The sequence below is a fragment of the Falco rusticolus genome, chromosome 4 (genome assembly GCF_015220075.1).
Source record: "Falco rusticolus isolate bFalRus1 chromosome 4, bFalRus1.pri, whole genome shotgun sequence".
NCBI classification, from domain to species: Eukaryota; Metazoa; Chordata; class Aves; order Falconiformes; family Falconidae; genus Falco; species Falco rusticolus.
The window spans coordinates 28,661,949-28,678,285 of record NC_051190.1 but is presented as its reverse complement, the minus strand read 5'-3'; the positions used below and the strand labels follow the sequence as shown (position 1 = coordinate 28,678,285).

Sequence of the window (16,337 nt, the reverse complement as noted above, 5' to 3'; positions counted from 1 at the left end):
CCCCCTCCCCTCCCAAGGCTACCGAACACCAGCGATGGCCACAGCCCCCTTCCCTCCACAGGCTGCTCGCTCGCCCGCCCCGGGCCGCCCCTCAGTGAGGGGGACGAACAGCCTGACGGCGCACGCGCACCCAGCGCCGCGCGCCGCGCACGCTCCCGCCCCGCCGCCTTTGTGTGAGGCGCGGGCACGGCGCGCGGTCCCCGGCGCCCTCCCGCCGCGCAGGCGCAGAGCCGCTCCCCGGCGCGCCCCGGCCTCCCCCGCCCCTCAGCGCGGCGGCGGCGCAGGCGCAGGGCGCGTTTCCTGGCTCCCTTGTCAGTGCCGGGCCCCCCTCGGCCTCCGCTGCCGGCCGCTCCCTCTCCCGCTGCCCGGAGCGGAGTCGCGTTGACTGACCAGAGTCCGCGAGTCCCGCTCCGCTCCCGCCGCCTCAGGTGAGTGCCCGCGCCGGGGGCGGCTGTCCGCCGCGCCGCTGGGCCGGTCTGCCCCCGCCCCGGGAGCGATGGGCGGCGGGGGGGCCTGCAGGCCCGCCGGTGCGGAGGGGATGGTGGGGGGGAGTCAGCCCACTGCGGCCTGCCCGTGCGGGGGGGGGGGGGCGTGCCCTGCCCTGCCGTTGCGCGGGGGAGCGGCGCTGTGGTGGGGGTGAGGCGGTGGGGACCCCCAGCCCCCTCGCCCCCGGGGGCCGGGGCCGCACGGTGGGTGGATGGGACCGGGGAGGGGGCTGCCGGGTGGCCTGGGCCGTGCCCCTGCCCCGCCGCGGCCTCCGCGGCAGCGCCCTGCACCTACGGTACCGATGCGGGGCCGGGCCGCGCCCGCCGGGGGTCCCACCGCGGGCGGCTGTGCCGGGCCGGCGGTGCTCGGGGTCGGCGGTGCCCGCGGAGCCCGGGGCCGGCAGCCTTGCTGTGAGCAGTCAGCCTCCCGGGAAAGCTGTGTGGAGTGACTGGGGAGGGAATGACAGCAGTAGGAGGCAGTCCTTAATTATAGCCACTTCTCTGCCGGTTGTTTGAAAGTGATGTAGGTGCTCTGAAAATAGGCGAGGATTCAAAAGATCCTGTTCTCTCTCTCTCTCTCTCTCTCTCTCTCTCTCTCTCTCTCTCTCACACACACACACATGCTGTCTCCACTTCTGAGCCTCCATCCTTGCTAGCTGCCCGTCCAGGGATGGGCTCACACCACATGTTTCTCACCCCATTGAGAGATGACAGCAGCTGAGTCCTGTACTTCCCAACCGTGATCTTTTCAGTCTACATACTAAAAGAATTCCTGCTGTGCAGGGATGCAAGATTTCTTTATTTTCCTCCTTTTAAAAAAAAAAAATACCAAAACTGAAGGACAGTTTGCATTTGCAAAAAAAATCAGCGATAGCCATGTTAATTACTTGACTTACAGATTTATCATAACAGTGTCTTCCCTGGGTGACATTCTGAGGCTGGCTGACAGCAAGGCCTTGCGGAGTTTACTACATATGAATTATAGCAAGAATCATAGAGCCAGTTGCATTTTCCTTAGTGAAATGGGTGTTTGATTTTGTCTATGTATCAGTAAGGAATAAATATAACTGGAAGACTTCATTGAGATTTATCTTCCCAAAGAAAATAGCACTGCAACTATCAGATGACAGAAACATTGGTGCTTTTTGAGGCTATCATCGCTATTGTTTTTAATGAGTTTGTTACCAAAACGGAAAACAGTCACTTGCGACAAGTTACAGTGCTCGAGAAACTCAGTCAATGGGAAGGAATGGATCATATTGCTTGTCTAGGCTGTCCTTGGGAACAGCATGTAGGTTAGTAAAAATCTCTGAACTAGAAGTTACATATAAAACATTAACTACATGTAAACGATACGTGCCAATCTGTGAAGAAAATACCAGGGTTGTATTAGAAAGTGTTTCAAAATAGCTGCGTTCCTTGGGGAGGGGAGATTGGATATTTTTACATTTTATTTCGGAAAGAGTAGAAAAGAGTGAGCATTCCTTGTTGGTAGAACAGCTCTTCAACTTTTCCTGTATATGGAAATGTACTGCTACTGAATGTTGGCATGTACTATAGCAAGATCGTGGAAAAAGCAATTTGCAGTTGTGTTTTGCTTATATTAACACATGGGATCTCAAATCATGGCTATCAAAGGTAACTCTGATTATGTCAACATTTTCACAGTAATAAAAAATATTTTTCTTAGGACTTACATATAATAACTTCGTTTGATTGGTAGAATATGTTTATTAGAACCATGAAGATCATGCTGGTTAAAATTATGAACAGGACTTAAAGTTAACTCATATAGTTAGAAGTTGTATTTTAAGTATATTTGAAATGTAACCATAAGTTGTATTTCTTTAAAGTAGCAGTGCATTGTTTCTTAGAAAAAAAGAAGAAAAGAAAAAATCTCTCCAATTATTTGCATTGACGAAGTACTGTGTCATCTCTTCTCCAAGATTCAGCACTTTCAGCATATTTGTTAAACTAGTGGTATGGTAGTAATTGCTAAGCTCTGTAAGAATGTGCTCATCTTTCATTCACTCCTGAGTTTCTGTTGGACTGCCATTCATTTCCTGTTTGCTTCCAAGTTCCTACCTTGTCCTGAAGCCTCCACCCTCTGCTAACATGGCCATACTTGGGTATGTTGTAATTTCAGGCCATGATGGGTGTGGATGTCTTGGAATGACATCACAGAGATACTTCTTTTTAGATGTATATGTGGGGGTAAAAAGACTTTGATCCATCAGCCAAGGATAAATTGCTGTGAAAATGAGTGGAATATATGGAAGGAATTGACAAATCCAAGTTATATGTATTGAACTATGCACATTTTAATTATTACAGGTGACCTCGAGTTTTTATGATGTTATCTTCTATCCATTTATGCTGCCCTTGGTTCATACAGGCCACAGAATACATTGTAATGTTTTAAACAACTTCATATTTGTGGGTCGGTACACCTCCAATTGTAGGCGTTCAGCAATGTCTCTTGTAGCAGTTGTAAGCTAAAGCTAGGTATCTAGCTTTTTTAAAAACATTAAAATACATACAAAATAAAATGATTCAGCTTGTTCTTTTAGTGTTTGAATTTCATGGGGGCAAAAGCCTAACTATAAAACAGTTCAGTGCTAGAATTAATTTTAAGAAATTAGTAATGAGTTAATTACTAACCTTTATAATCTTTTTGCTAGGATACATATAAATGACTTTATCAAATAATACATCAGCAGACCGCAGTTACATATCAATGTTCTGGACACACCAATTTAACCTCCTGAAAAAGAAGAAAAAGATTTCATTATAGTGCTGCCTGTGAGCCTTGATACACATCAGGATTTTGAATCAATTCACCGAGCTGTGTCCCTAGAAGTATTCTACTTCCATAGTAAAATTAATAGGTTTGTTAGATTTCCTAAGAATCTGCTGTCTCCTCTGTGAGGATATATCAAGAAGCAAGCGTATACAGCTTTTAGGGCAGCTACAGTTAGCTACAGTAAGCAGGACAGTTCAGATTCATCAGCCTACTGAAGATACCGGGGCACATGGCAAAGGTATCTCTTTAGTGGCCTTAACATATTTACTGGGTAACCTGTGATCTTCTGTAAGTAAGTTGTAACACTGGACTGAAACAATCTAAGTCAATGTTGAAGGCTGATTTTTCTCTTAATAACTATCTAATTTTGAAGTGTTTTGTTGTCCAATTCTACACCTTTCAGCTTTTTCAATTTTTACAACATAGGAATATCTTTAACTCGGAATGTCTCTACATCAGTTTTTACTAGAGCCAATCACCTGCCATGCATGGAACAGAGACCGTACTCGTAAGTAATATGTTAGTTTTAATTTTTAATTTTTTTCAATAGCTATTTCTCTTTGCTGTCAGTTTGTGATCTTGTTATTTTGTGGATGACGTTTAGGGAAGGTATGGTCAAATATGTAGTGCTGCACATTAAATGTTCCACTTATGATTCAAAAAGCACGTCTTCTAAATCTGAATTTTTCTAAACCCATGTCTGGAACTCTGACATATAAGCAAATCTAGTCTTACTAGTGTTCCAGAAAGCTTTGCCTCTTGGTCTGAACTCCTGGGACCTCCTGGGAATAGCTCTTACCCTCTTTGACCCTCTATTTCCATAATTCAAACCAGCCCTTTCTTTTAATAGCCTAGTTTTCTACTATAATGTGGTCTGTTAGGTTCCATGTGCATTGTCTTTCTATGCAATATACTCATGACTAATTATTTGAGAATATCCAGGGATGTTGGCCCTTTGTTTACAAAACCCATGTAATGCTGTGAAATTTGAGAACATAGGGTTTAGATTGGAAAGTCTTTCCAAGTAAAGCATTTGGTATTAAAAAGCCTTCTGTACTATTGGATTGTTTTATTTCCTCTTCAAGAGATTGCCATTAGCCCTAATAATCATGAAGTCCACATCTACAAGAAGAGCGGGAACCAGTGGGTAAAGGCTCATGAGCTAAAGGAACACAATGGACACATTACAGGTAAGAGGAGATTGTGCTGTGCCAGACGTTAAGCTTGCCAGCCCTCTGTTTTCCCCAGTCAGGAATGTGAGCAGGAAATCTGCAAGTGTTGAGTAAGTAGATCTTTTTATAGGTTGGCATTCCCACTTAAGGAGAGCTTTGCAGCGTTTTTCTGGACTGCATGCCATGAATGTTAGGAAGAAAAGTCCTGTTTAATTTCTAGACATTTCAGTAGAGTAACTGAACCTTTCTTTCTTATCTGTTGCTTATTTTTCATCTGTAATGACACGACGAGAATAAATTTTCAGTCTGCTGAGGTCATCTGTTGTGTCACAGACTCTCCTGGTGATACATGCTGCTATCTTTCAAGTGCTAGTATTAAATCCATCAAGTATACAACTGTTGTGTTCGTTTGTGGTTTCCGACAGCATTAAATATCCTTTTTTAGGGACTGTATAAAGACTTGAAGTGGTCAGTCCTGGACTTATGACAGACCATCAGTGAGCACATTTTACTGCAGGCCCAGAGTATCTGTTGATCCACAATGAAAATGTAAGAAGAGCTGCCATGATGAGTCACAAGGTGTTACTTTAAAAACGTGATTGTCCTGTGGTAGTCTTTTATATTACTGAGTTTTTTTCATGGTGATATTTTTATAAGGACTGTATTCTCTGAGGAAATGAAGGTAATTAATACAAGCACTTGCTCAGACCAGCAATATCCTTTATTCTGTTCTCAACTCACTAATGGGCAGAAGTATCTGCCCAACAGTGTTTTGCAGGAACTTTATTCAATTAATCTGATTCTTGCTGTCAGAGAGCACAACTGTACGTGCTTTTTTGTCAAGAGTCACTTGGGCTAAATTTACAAATGACATGCTCTTCCCCAAAGACATTTCTGTGCATTTTACTTATACCTGTTAGTGTTAGAAGCCAAATATTCACGACTTGGGAAAAGAGCTGTCCCTGCTTTCCTTCATGGCATATACCTTTGCAATACTAAATGCTGTGGTTGGGGTAAAGAAGAGACCTAAACTGTGGTTAGACACAGGAGGTAAACTGATCAAACCGCTTGTTGTCTCTGATGAGAGTGATTCAACTGCTGCCACTCTGGCTTCTGATCACAAGGGACAAGATCCCTTGTCTTGCCTTCTGTGTCTTGAATCAGAGGTTTGTGGTGAGCTGCTTTTGTTTACTTACAGGAAGAGCATTATTCGCTCTTATTGCTGGCTTATTTTTCTGCTGAGCTAAAAAGCTGGACTTGCCATGGGTGAGAACACCACCAGTCCTGGTGCAAGGAAGGTGGTGGGCAAGAGAAGTGAAGGGAGGCAAGGTGGTCCCCCTTTCAGAAGCAGTGCTGGATTGACTTATGTAACTATAGTTTCAGATTACCGATCTCTTCAAAATTGAACTTTTTAAGCATAAGTCAGTTTCAAGGTAGACCGTGTATGAATAATATGGTAAAAATAGTACAATTTTTTTCCATATTTTTTATCCTTTTTCAGTTTGTGTGCTTAAGGAATGTTTTTGGTACTGAACGCAGTTATGGAAAACCATTGAAATACAACTTTGTGGCAGGAGAGTTCAGGATTGCACTCTGCCTCTCAAAGAAGGATGTTAAAGAAAAGGTGAAAAATAATGTTGCCGTAAGACTTTCCAGTTGAGAACATCCTTTGTTGCATAGGAGGGGAAAGAAGCAATGGAAGGCTTATCAAAGGCTTCATTTTATTCTTTGTGTTTGTTATTTTTGCTTGGCAAATGTTACTTTCTCATGGCACAGCTTATATAGGCATGGAAAAAAGTGGACTGTTTCAGTACGTAAAGATTGATGACATCTAACCCCAAAAAACCCTGCTATCTAAACATTTAGATAATGACTTCAGTCTGGCAGCAGGTGGACAACTATGTTAGAGGTTTGTGCGTAGTTTCAGAGTTGCTGGGTTTCAGCTGTTGAAATGGGTCTCTTGCAGGAATCGGTGATTTGAAGGGTGCAGGCAGACAGGCCTTAGCCAGTCTGCAGAGCTCCACCTGTGGGCCAGCCATCAGAGCAGGCTTCCTTAGCAGCCAAATTCTGTGTGGAATCTAGAAATTCAGGATCTGCAGTTTTGCTGAAAGCTAGAGGGAGAAACAGATGACCCTAAAAGTTTAAAGTGGTTCCTGGAGAATGAGGGAAGAGGGGGAATACTAACATTGCATTGATAACTGTCTCTCCAGCGGAAGGTTGTGAGATTTCGGCTTACTGTAAAGCAAACAGTATAAAGGGAAAAGTTTATTAATGTGAACTTTTAAATTGCAGGTATTGACTGGGCTCCCAAAAGCGATCGCATTGTAACTTGTGGTGCAGACCGTAATGCCTATGTCTGGAGTCAGAAAGACGGTGTGTGGAAACCAACCCTTGTGATCCTGAGGATTAATCGTGCAGCCACCTTTGTGAAATGGTCTCCCTTGGAGAACAAATTTGCTGTGGGAAGTGGTGCTCGACTTATATCTGTGTGCTACTTTGAATCTGAAAATGACTGGTGAGCTGTTTGAATTTAATTTCCATTTATACCTTTAAGATCTGCACGGGAAAGCTAAAGCCTGGACTTTAATGGTGGTAACTAGGTTACTATTTTACTAATTCTGAAAATCTTCAGGAAACGTAGAAGGATAGGCCTCATCAGTTCTTTTGTGGACTTTTTACATCTTGGGAAGAAGGTTCCCTCTTTTACTTTGGCGTAGCATCTAAAGGCTTTTGACTTAGCATATTTTCATGTTATACGTGTTGGTGTGGATGTGTTCTGGCTGACTGCCAGAAATGTTGCTTTTCTAAAAGTCCCAAGAATTTCTGCAGAGTAAAAATTTCTTTACCACAAGTGTATGGTTGAAAAAAAGAGAAATGTTTCCACCCCCCACCTCCTTCCAGAATGGGTGAAGAAACCTTGCCTTGAGCCTTTCTTCCTTATATATTATCTTGGGCCATTTCTTGTCATTAAAGAATTCATGTCTGTCACTTACCTCCAGGGTGGTCTATTAGATGTTCAAGCTTGTCATCTACTGGTTCTGTATTCTGTCATATATTTTTATTACGGTTTATAGATTTCAGACAGGACTGTCACAAATATTTCCACCATTAAAGTTTTTTCTCTTTGGCATCTAAACTGAATGCTTCTGATCTTTAATGGCTCGACATTTGTAGCTGTACGTGTTGGAGCTCCATTTACTCTATAATCTGTAGGTGCAGTCAGTATGTTGAATATCTATTACTTTGAGTTGCATAAACGTGCATAAAAACACAGGTGTCTGTGCCCACTGTTCCGTGTGCAGTCTTCCACATGGAGATGGTAATTGGTGATAACATCTGCAAAATACATTTTTAAAGATTATTTTGGACTTTTATGCTTTCCAACGTATTCAGTTATTAACATATTCCCTGCTTCACTTGTCTGCAGAATTATCAAAACCTCATATGTTGAAGACCAGTAATTTGATGTGATCCTTAAAACTGTTTGTGCCTCATGGAAGTAAATTCAAAGAAAAAGCACTGATATCCCAAAGGCAATCAAGCGAATAACAGATGTCATTACTGTTTTGTAAATTGTAATGTAAATTGTAAAAAAACCTAAATCTGCAGAGACGTATTTAGGCTAATATTGATGCATTCAACATCAGGACCACTTTTCGCTGTACTTCAAATAACTGATATGTATGCATTGGTCCTATCATTGGAAGTTCACCAATTTACTTGTTGCTTTTTAAGGTTATTGTATTATTAAATAGTAGAAGAGTTGATAGGCAAGAGAGACAACTAAAACTCATGGGAAGGAGCTGGAGAGGGCTTGTATTTGGTGATCTAAGAACACAGTGCTTCTTAGCTCTATTGCTAAGTCACAGGCAAAGCTGAGCTCTTATTCATAGCGTGTAAAGGACCAGGCAATTACTGTGCAAAATTGACATTAAGGAGTTCCATCTGATGCATTATAAAAATTAATTAGAAGGGAATAGGACTCGGGTGAAGAGATGTATATTTAACATGACTTCATTCACAGTATTTAAAATTATAACTAAGATAACCATATGAAGTTCATGGGCTGTACAAGAGAATATGAAAGATTTGACATAATGTGTTTCGCAAAACTGATGCGTTTATCATTGGCAAGGGATGATCTTTTTGTAGAGTGCTTCATGCATTTGTGGGAGTGCAGTAAAGTATTTTCATATAAATTTTATCTCTTTTAATTTAGGTGGGTGAGCAAACACATTAAAAAACCCATTCGTTCCACTGTCCTTAGCCTGGACTGGCACCCAAACAATGTTTTGCTGGCTGCAGGATCCTGTGACTTCAAGTGCAGGTGAGAGAAAATAAAACATCTGTAAATCAGTCTGGATTACTGGTTCAAGTTAATCAGTAGCATGAACATGTTGGTCATGCATTTGTCATTAGAATAGAAGATGGCTCATTGTACACTGTTGTTACAAAAATAAAATACCCTGCCTGAGAAACTTTGGCACTACTGTATGCAGGCTTTGAACTACTAACGTGTCTGTTGAGGGCACACCTGAATTTAGTGAACTGATGGGTTTCTTTACTAGTAGTACACAGAAGCAGTACTAGTATGCATGCACTGAGTGCTGAGATCTAGTTGTTAGGCTGAAATTAGACTAGCGGGTTCTGTCTTGTAGAACAGCAGTGCTGCTGGTTAGAGTTTAAAAAGCAGTATCCTAATGGTGTAGTTTCAAAATGCAGAGTAACTTGGCACTTCCAAAGGTGGTATCTCATCTTTTTCTTCCCCGAGTCACTTGTTCTCTCCCCTTTGCCTGTGCTATCCTTAATGTTCTTGCAGCCCTGTGGTAAGCACTGTCAAGGAACTGATCTACCTGAAACTCAATGCAACAAAACCCATTTTTGAAAAGCATTAAAAAAAAAAGGCTTGTAAAAACAGATTGGCATGTGAGATGGATGGTGTAGTCTTTCAAACTGATTGTGAAATTACACCATGAGAGGAATAGGTCCGGCACATTGCTCTGTGTGGAGTGATTGGGGTCACTGCGATGAAGTCTCCATGGGGAGCTGTCTGCAGAGAGGTTGACTTTAATCCATATTTTACTTAATCACTGGTACCTTAAATAATAATGAAAGCTTCTTTTCTTAAATTCTTTATGTAATAGAGCAATTCTTTAAGTTTCAAAGTGTGTACTAAAAATGACTGAGAAGGTGTGGGAGGGGGGAGGAGGGACTGACTATTACATTTCTTATTTCAGAATGAATCCCATGCATCTAAATTTTACCCTTTGATACCGTTTTTATGTAAGGAGAGATGCTAAATGGAAGCTGGGAAGAGGAGGAAAATTATCTACCTTTAAGGCCTTATCTCCAATTTTAATTAGATAAGCTATACATGTTCACCTCCTTTCACAAAAAATGCAATGTAAAACATACTCATTCATCTTTCAGAAACAGCTGCTTTTCACATGTGAATTTTTTTCATGTGTGTTTATAAAGCATCTCAGGACTCTGACATGAGGTCAGCTGACACATAGATCTAGCTGTCTTGTTACTTTGGACTTGAGCTCTTTTGTCTCCAGCCTCTGTTCAGTGCTTGTTATGTACATTGCATCCCTGATGTACCTCCTCTTTCCTGTTTTGGTTGAGAAGTTATATTTGCATACTTTTCTGTTCAATGTGATTTTTTTTGGTTTTTTGAAAGGAAGTCAAGGTCTGGTTCAGTCAATTTCCTAGCAGCGTTCTCTAGAAGACTTGCTTCATCTTTTGTATCCCATCAGAAAACTCGTTCTGTCCTGCATGCTATTTCTCTGAAAATGGGGTATATTTTGAAAAAAACCTCACCAGATCTTGGTTTGAAATGTTTGGAAAACTTACTACTCTTCCTTAACATTGTTCTTTAGGATGAATAATTTAATAATTTTGCTGCTTTTATCATAGATATCTGTATATATAAACATTAAAGAAAGGAAAAGTAGTGGAGATCGGTACTGGGTTTATGTTTCTGTTTCTTCCCCAAAACCATGAAAGAATATTATTTTTGGTAAACAATGAATACAGATCTCTAGAATTCCAGTTGTAGGGCATGTTCAGTTACATATTAAAGATAATAAAGGTACCTGGGCCTGAAGTATGCATCTGTTCTGATAGGTGGTTCTGAAGAAAATTATGAAATGGATCTGCCAGAGCCACTTCCAACTAATAAGCAGCTAAGTGGGAGACATTTTGGAAAAAGAATGAAGGGCAGAAGAGGCTCCAAGTTGATAGGTATTCAGCAGAGTTTTTTTGGTGGCTGGCCTAGATTAGCTCTCTTACCTTTGTCTTTAGAAATATATATATAGCTAACAGCACCACATAGGTGTGAGTTTTATATTCTTGCTGGAACAATGTTGCCCTGGAAATGAAAGTCATTTCCCAATGTTCTTTGAAGGCTAGGCCCTTCAAGCTGAGATGAGTTTGGTTTTAAAAGAGGGAGACTTTTCAGTAAGGGAAAATACTCTACTCTTTTTTTTTTTTTTTTTTTTTTTTAACTAACAGTTATCTTCAAGGTCTTTCACTACTTGGGAATGATTTTTCTGCCTTGTGTCAAAGGCTGTTGCTTTAAACTTCTTGTCCTATTTCCATACATTAAGAGAACCGTCCTTTTAGATGTCTCTATAAAATTAAGTTTGTTGAAGGATTATCATTAGATTATATTTAAACTGATCAAGCTGAATATAAATTCATACTTAATTCTCTGAAAATCTGTACCTAATATAGCTGCAGTTAAACCCTTCTTGTTCCAAATGATCAGCTTTATTTGAATAAGCTGAATATAGGTACTTTTGAAGTGCATACCCCACACATGTAAAAGATTTAAAAAACAGGGAGGAGGGGAGCAATATTTCCTTAGTCTCACTATAAAATAATTCCTTTTTGTGTTTGACTGCAGCCATGAATATTTGATTATGGTTTTTCGTTTATACTGAAATGTTTCTCTGGTAGTAGTGCGGCACAGCTCACTTGCTCCTCCTGTTCAATGGATCCTAATCTTATGTTTATGACGTCCCAGTAACTTCCATGGTAACAGTCAAGAACACCATATTGTGGCATGTCTGAATCATGCAGAAGGAATTTGATGAAAGGGGGAGGCTTTCTATTTAAACATATCTTGAAAATTGTAGTGCTGGGAAAAAAACTATAAAAACATTGTGGTATTTCAGGTTTTCAAGGCATTCTTTTAGTAACGAGCCAGAATAAGGTAGTTCAGAGCCCCTTTGCTGGCATTTGAACATCAGATTTCTTTCTTTGAAATCCTGCTAAAAAGTGAATGTTCTTAAAAAGTGGGTAATTTTGTAGGTGTTTGTATTAGCTTCTAATTATATACAGTGCAATTTGTGTTTTTTTCTGTAACTGAAGAATTGACTTTCAGTTATTAGCACCACAAAAGGGTGAAAGGGAAATCTTAGCACAGTGGTAAAATGCAACGACAATGTATGTTTTTTGTGCCATCTTCTGGAAAAAAAGGAGAGCGATACAAGAATGGCGTTTGTGAGAAACCTGCATGCATTACACCCTTTATACTATTGCTTTCTCTCTGTACACTGAAGCTTCCCAGCCAGTAGTGGCTTGTTTTTTAGAGATAGCATAGTATTTCATTTCAGTAGAACCAAATGCATGTTTGCTTCCAATGTGAAATATATATGAAGCTCCCAGGAGTTTTTTTCTGTCTTTGTTCATGCTGAAATCTTTTATTTGCAGGGTGTTTTCTGCTTACATTAAGGAAGTGGATGAAAAACCAGCCAGTACACCATGGGGCTCCAAAATGCCTTTTGGGCAGCTGATGTCAGAATTTGGGGGTGCTGGAAGTGGCGGATGGGTGCATAGTGTCAGTTTTTCTGCCAGCGGTAACCGCCTAGCCTGGGTCAGTCATGATAGTACTGTGTCAGTTGCTGATGCCTCGAAAAATATGATGTAAGTATGCTCTTTCTCTTGGTTATTTTTTGTTTGACATAGAAGGAAGCAGCATGTGGAATATTGGGCTTGCCACAGCAAGACTTGAGACTGAAACTTTCCAGTTTTCACAATTATACTGTAGATTCCAGGAGTCTCTTTAAGGCCTATATAAATAAGGTGGATTCTTAGAATTTTAGATTATATAATCTAAATTTGTTAGAAGAATTCTAAGAATTCTTCAGTGAGGGTATAGTGAATCTCCTTTGGGGGGTGCAGGGAGCATTTGGGGAAAAAAAACAACGTTCCACTCTAGTGATTGGGTCCTTGTAGATGGATTCAAGAGAATCCAGAAACATGCTCACTTCATAACTACCCAGATCCTATCCCCAACCAGGATCTGTAATATAAGTTGTTCATTTCATGAAACACTAATTCCAAGCAATAGCCTTAAGACACTACTGCTGCCATTGCAACAAAATATTTTATTAACAATTCCTCCTTGTGCTCCTCATGTTAATCTGCGTAACTTTTCAGTGTCCATGGCTTTCTAACTAAGAAGGAACAAATTCCCCATATATTTTGGTAGCAGATTTCTGGTGGAGCATCCAGGTGTTGCTGTGCTTCAGTTTGAATTATGGTTGTACAAGTACTAGGCTGGGGATATCATTAAGTATAAAGTGTTCTAGAATTCTTTTCTCATTTGTTAAATCACAAAAATTGTTTTAATTTAACATACAGGCTTTTTCCCTCCTGAAAACTTCAAGCATGTTTTATATGCAAATGAAATTAATAGCTTCATCAATTTGAACCTTTTTGGGGAATATTCTTTTAAAATTCTTGCCACTGTTTACATAAAATACTAGATAACTTCAGCCTTTCACCCGGAATACTTCATGTTTGTTATAGATCTTCCAGGACACTTTTATTAGGTTAAAACTTTTTATTATAAGTTACAGCCTTCTGGTGTCACCTCAGGACAACTGACTTACTCTCCAATAATCCTTGTGTGGGAACGGTCTCTATTTTTTGCTGGAGCCAAAGATTAGAGGTTTCAATGAAGTCCTCTGACAAATGTTCTTGTGTTTAGGGTTTCGCAGCTGAAAACAGAGTTCCTCCCACTCCTGAGTGTGTCGTTTGTCTCCGAGAACAGTGTGGTGGCAGCTGTAAGTGTCTATTATTTTCTCCTTGTAGAGTGTTGTAGTGTTCTGGAGAGGCGGAAACACCATACGTTATGAAGTTAGTAATCAAGCTTTTCCATAGTGTCAGTCTTTACCTTTCTGCAGTTAACAGTAGCAGAAAAACTAAATGGTGATTACGGTGGTTGTATTTCCTGACATGCTTTCATGGTGTTTGGTTGCAGGGCCATGACTGCTGCCCAATGCTTTTTAACTGTGATGACCGTGGCTTGCTGACTTTCGTTTCCAAACTAGACATTCCAAAACAGAGCATCCAGCGCAATATTTCTGCTATGGAACGTTTCCGGAATATGGATAAAAGAGCCACTACAGAAGATCGTAACACTACCCTGGAGACACTGCACCAAAACAGTATAACGTGAGTGTCTTGGCTGCCAGTACGAGGGGAAGGAACACTCTCCACATCCCTTTGCTTTCCCAGGATGTACTGCAAACCTGTGAGAGCTCAGATTTGCTCTACCACGTGGGTTTAGCTGGTATCCCATTTTCATTTTAGTCTTTCACTAACAGCTGTCTGTTTCTAGGACTTGGAAGCTGGTAAAGTTAATCACTAATGTAGCATGCATGCTACTGCTGATTGCTCATGTTTAATGTGCTCTGTAAATTCAACAGTTTATCTTATCAAGTATGTAGGTAGTTCAGAGGAAGCTGATAGCACTATGCAAAGTCTAGTCAGCAAAATTCACCTGAAACAGGAATCCACATACCAGCTTCCTATTTCAGATGTTATTTACATGTGTATTTATTCATCAAAAGGATTGATTCAAGTTAGTTGAGTAAAATATCCTTGCATTTTAAAAAGTATGTGAGCCCAGAGGATGCTGACATTCCTGAGGTGATTTGTCTTTGTTCAAGGAAAATGTTTAGGCTGCAGCCACCAAACGATAGAAGAGCTTTCAGCATCCTTTTTCTTTGCTTGTTTTTCTGAAGCATTGTACCAAAAATCTGGCATAAGCTCTGGTATACTTGTGTCTCCCTTTGAGAGAGTAGGAGTTGAATTCAACCCAAATTTGCCAGCTTTTTGGCTCCCTGGGATGGGTGTCTGTGTTACAGCTATCACTCTCTGTTTTCAGCCAAGTGTCTATTTATGAGATAGACAAACGAGATTGTCGTAAATTCTGTACCACCGGCATTGATGGAGCAATGACCATCTGGGATTTCAAGGTACGCTTTTACTCCCATGTTTATGTGAACTAGGTGGATGGTGGGGTTTTTTGATTTCTAGCATCAGCTTCTGTGGCTCAGCCCTAATGCAAGTTTTATTAGCAGTAAGAATCCAGACTGGAATATTCAAGGCCATTAGTGAACTCCATAAGGAAGACGGATCCAGGATGCAGCATAAATGCAGATATACGTTGGTTAGCAGATGGTGCTAATCCAGACTTAATTTTTTAATGGAATTGCTTAATGTCCCTGTAGGAATCCCACTAATTCTTTCCTTCTGCGACCTCTACCTCAGCCACAATGGGGCTGGAACGATCATTGGTATGACAGACCTGCTGCCTCTTCTTGCTTCCATCCCTTTGGATTCTGCTCACTGTCTGTCAGCCCAGCGTGGTCCTGCCCTTTTTAAATTAACTTATCAAATAGTAAGCAGTTACTTCAAACAGTTACAAAATACAGTAAGCACTGTATCGAAAACCCTCAAAGGATTTAATAATGCAAGTGCTTGCTTTGCTGATGGCTGGCTTGCAGAGGTCTCTGCTGCCCCCTCCCACCAGGCTGCAGAGCGCTGCACGCTTCCTTTTAGGAAAAGAACAGTTTCCCTGTACTGTCTAATGCCAGAAAGCTCTGGTGGGAACAGGAGCCAAATAATAAATTGAGGTGACTTATCAACTGCCTCAATGCAGTTTCAGGGTGAGCGGGTGGAATCATTGGTCTGTATACACGTGAGTTTGAAATGAATGACTATAGTGGTCTCTGACTCTTGAATATGATCTCAAGCATTCAGGGTTTTTGCTTGGTTTTCTTAGCATCAGCATTTACACTGAATCATTTAACTCGGGATACTGTAGCAGATGGTGATTAAGATTTTTCTCTCTTTCAAGACCTTAGAGTCCTCTATTCAAGGTCTACGAATCATGTAAAGATGGATTTCCGTGATCTAGCAGGACAAACTGCTTGACAGAATGCAGCTCCCACATCTGCACAAACCCGAAAAGGGAGGAGGAAGGTGGAGTATTTGGAAACACTGAGAAATTACAGCTTGGCAGATTTTCTTTTGAATCTAAATTTGGTGAATTGTGTTGGTTTCAAAATCAGCTGTGATTGTTCCTTTTTTTTATTTTTTTTGGTTGGTTGTTTCATTCCATTCTTTACCAAAGCTGCTCCTTAAGTAGTTTATTGCAGGAAGTTATGAATCACTAACTTAAAAGGGGAATTTTATGTAAATTGTCTGCTAGAAATAATAATAATAAAAAAAAGAAAAACTGATTATTTGTTTTGATGCTCATTAGCAGTTATGAAAAAAGGGATATTAAGGGAATTAACTCAGAGAGAGAGCGGGGAAAACCCTGCACTGATATTTTATGGCCTTAAAACAGGAAAAGTTCATCTTAACTGGAAGTTTCTTAAAGTTGACAGATGAAGACTTGGAGTTCTGATGATCTGGATGTGAAGATGCAGCTGAGTTTCTTTCAGGGGAATTGTTCCCTTGAGGTGATGATTTTGGAGGATGAGTGATTTTGTCCTACTGCTCAATTCTGTCTGCCTAGCATTTAATCCAGTAATAAGAACAAATTAACCTGAATGTCTTTTTTTTTTTTAT

General features: G+C 40.8%; 1 protein-coding gene across 2 annotated transcripts; it reads left to right on the top strand.

Annotated features, from left to right (window-relative positions):
* Positions 1–276: 276 nt before the first annotated feature.
* ARPC1A (actin related protein 2/3 complex subunit 1A) lies at positions 277–16,003 on the top strand. Of its 2 annotated transcripts, none has more exons than XM_037385260.1 (10): positions 277–428; positions 3,715–3,796; positions 4,374–4,478; positions 6,753–6,975; positions 8,680–8,787; positions 12,180–12,392; positions 13,462–13,537; positions 13,735–13,928; positions 14,644–14,734; positions 15,619–16,003. In XM_037385260.1, exons 2-10 carry the CDS (start codon positions 3,733–3,735, stop codon positions 15,655–15,657), a joined length of 1,113 nt encoding a protein of 370 aa, XP_037241157.1. In that variant the 5' UTR covers positions 277–428; positions 3,715–3,732; the 3' UTR covers positions 15,658–16,003. The 2 variants fall into 2 exon arrangements, with proteins under 2 accessions (XP_037241157.1, XP_037241158.1); XM_037385261.1 differs by having other exon boundaries at positions 3,692–3,796.
* The last annotated feature ends 334 nt before the right edge of the window (positions 16,004–16,337 follow it).

Coding starts and splice junctions, on each gene's coding strand:
- ARPC1A (XM_037385260.1), top strand. CDS start 3,733: ATGTCTCTACATCAGTTTTTACTAGAGCCAATCACCTGCCATGCATGG. Junction 12,393..13,461: donor GATGCCTCGAAAAATATGAT/GTAAGTATGCTC, acceptor TCTTGTGTTTAG/GGTTTCGCAGCTGAAAACAG. Junction 13,538..13,734: donor AGAACAGTGTGGTGGCAGCT/GTAAGTGTCTAT, acceptor GTTTGGTTGCAG/GGCCATGACTGCTGCCCAAT.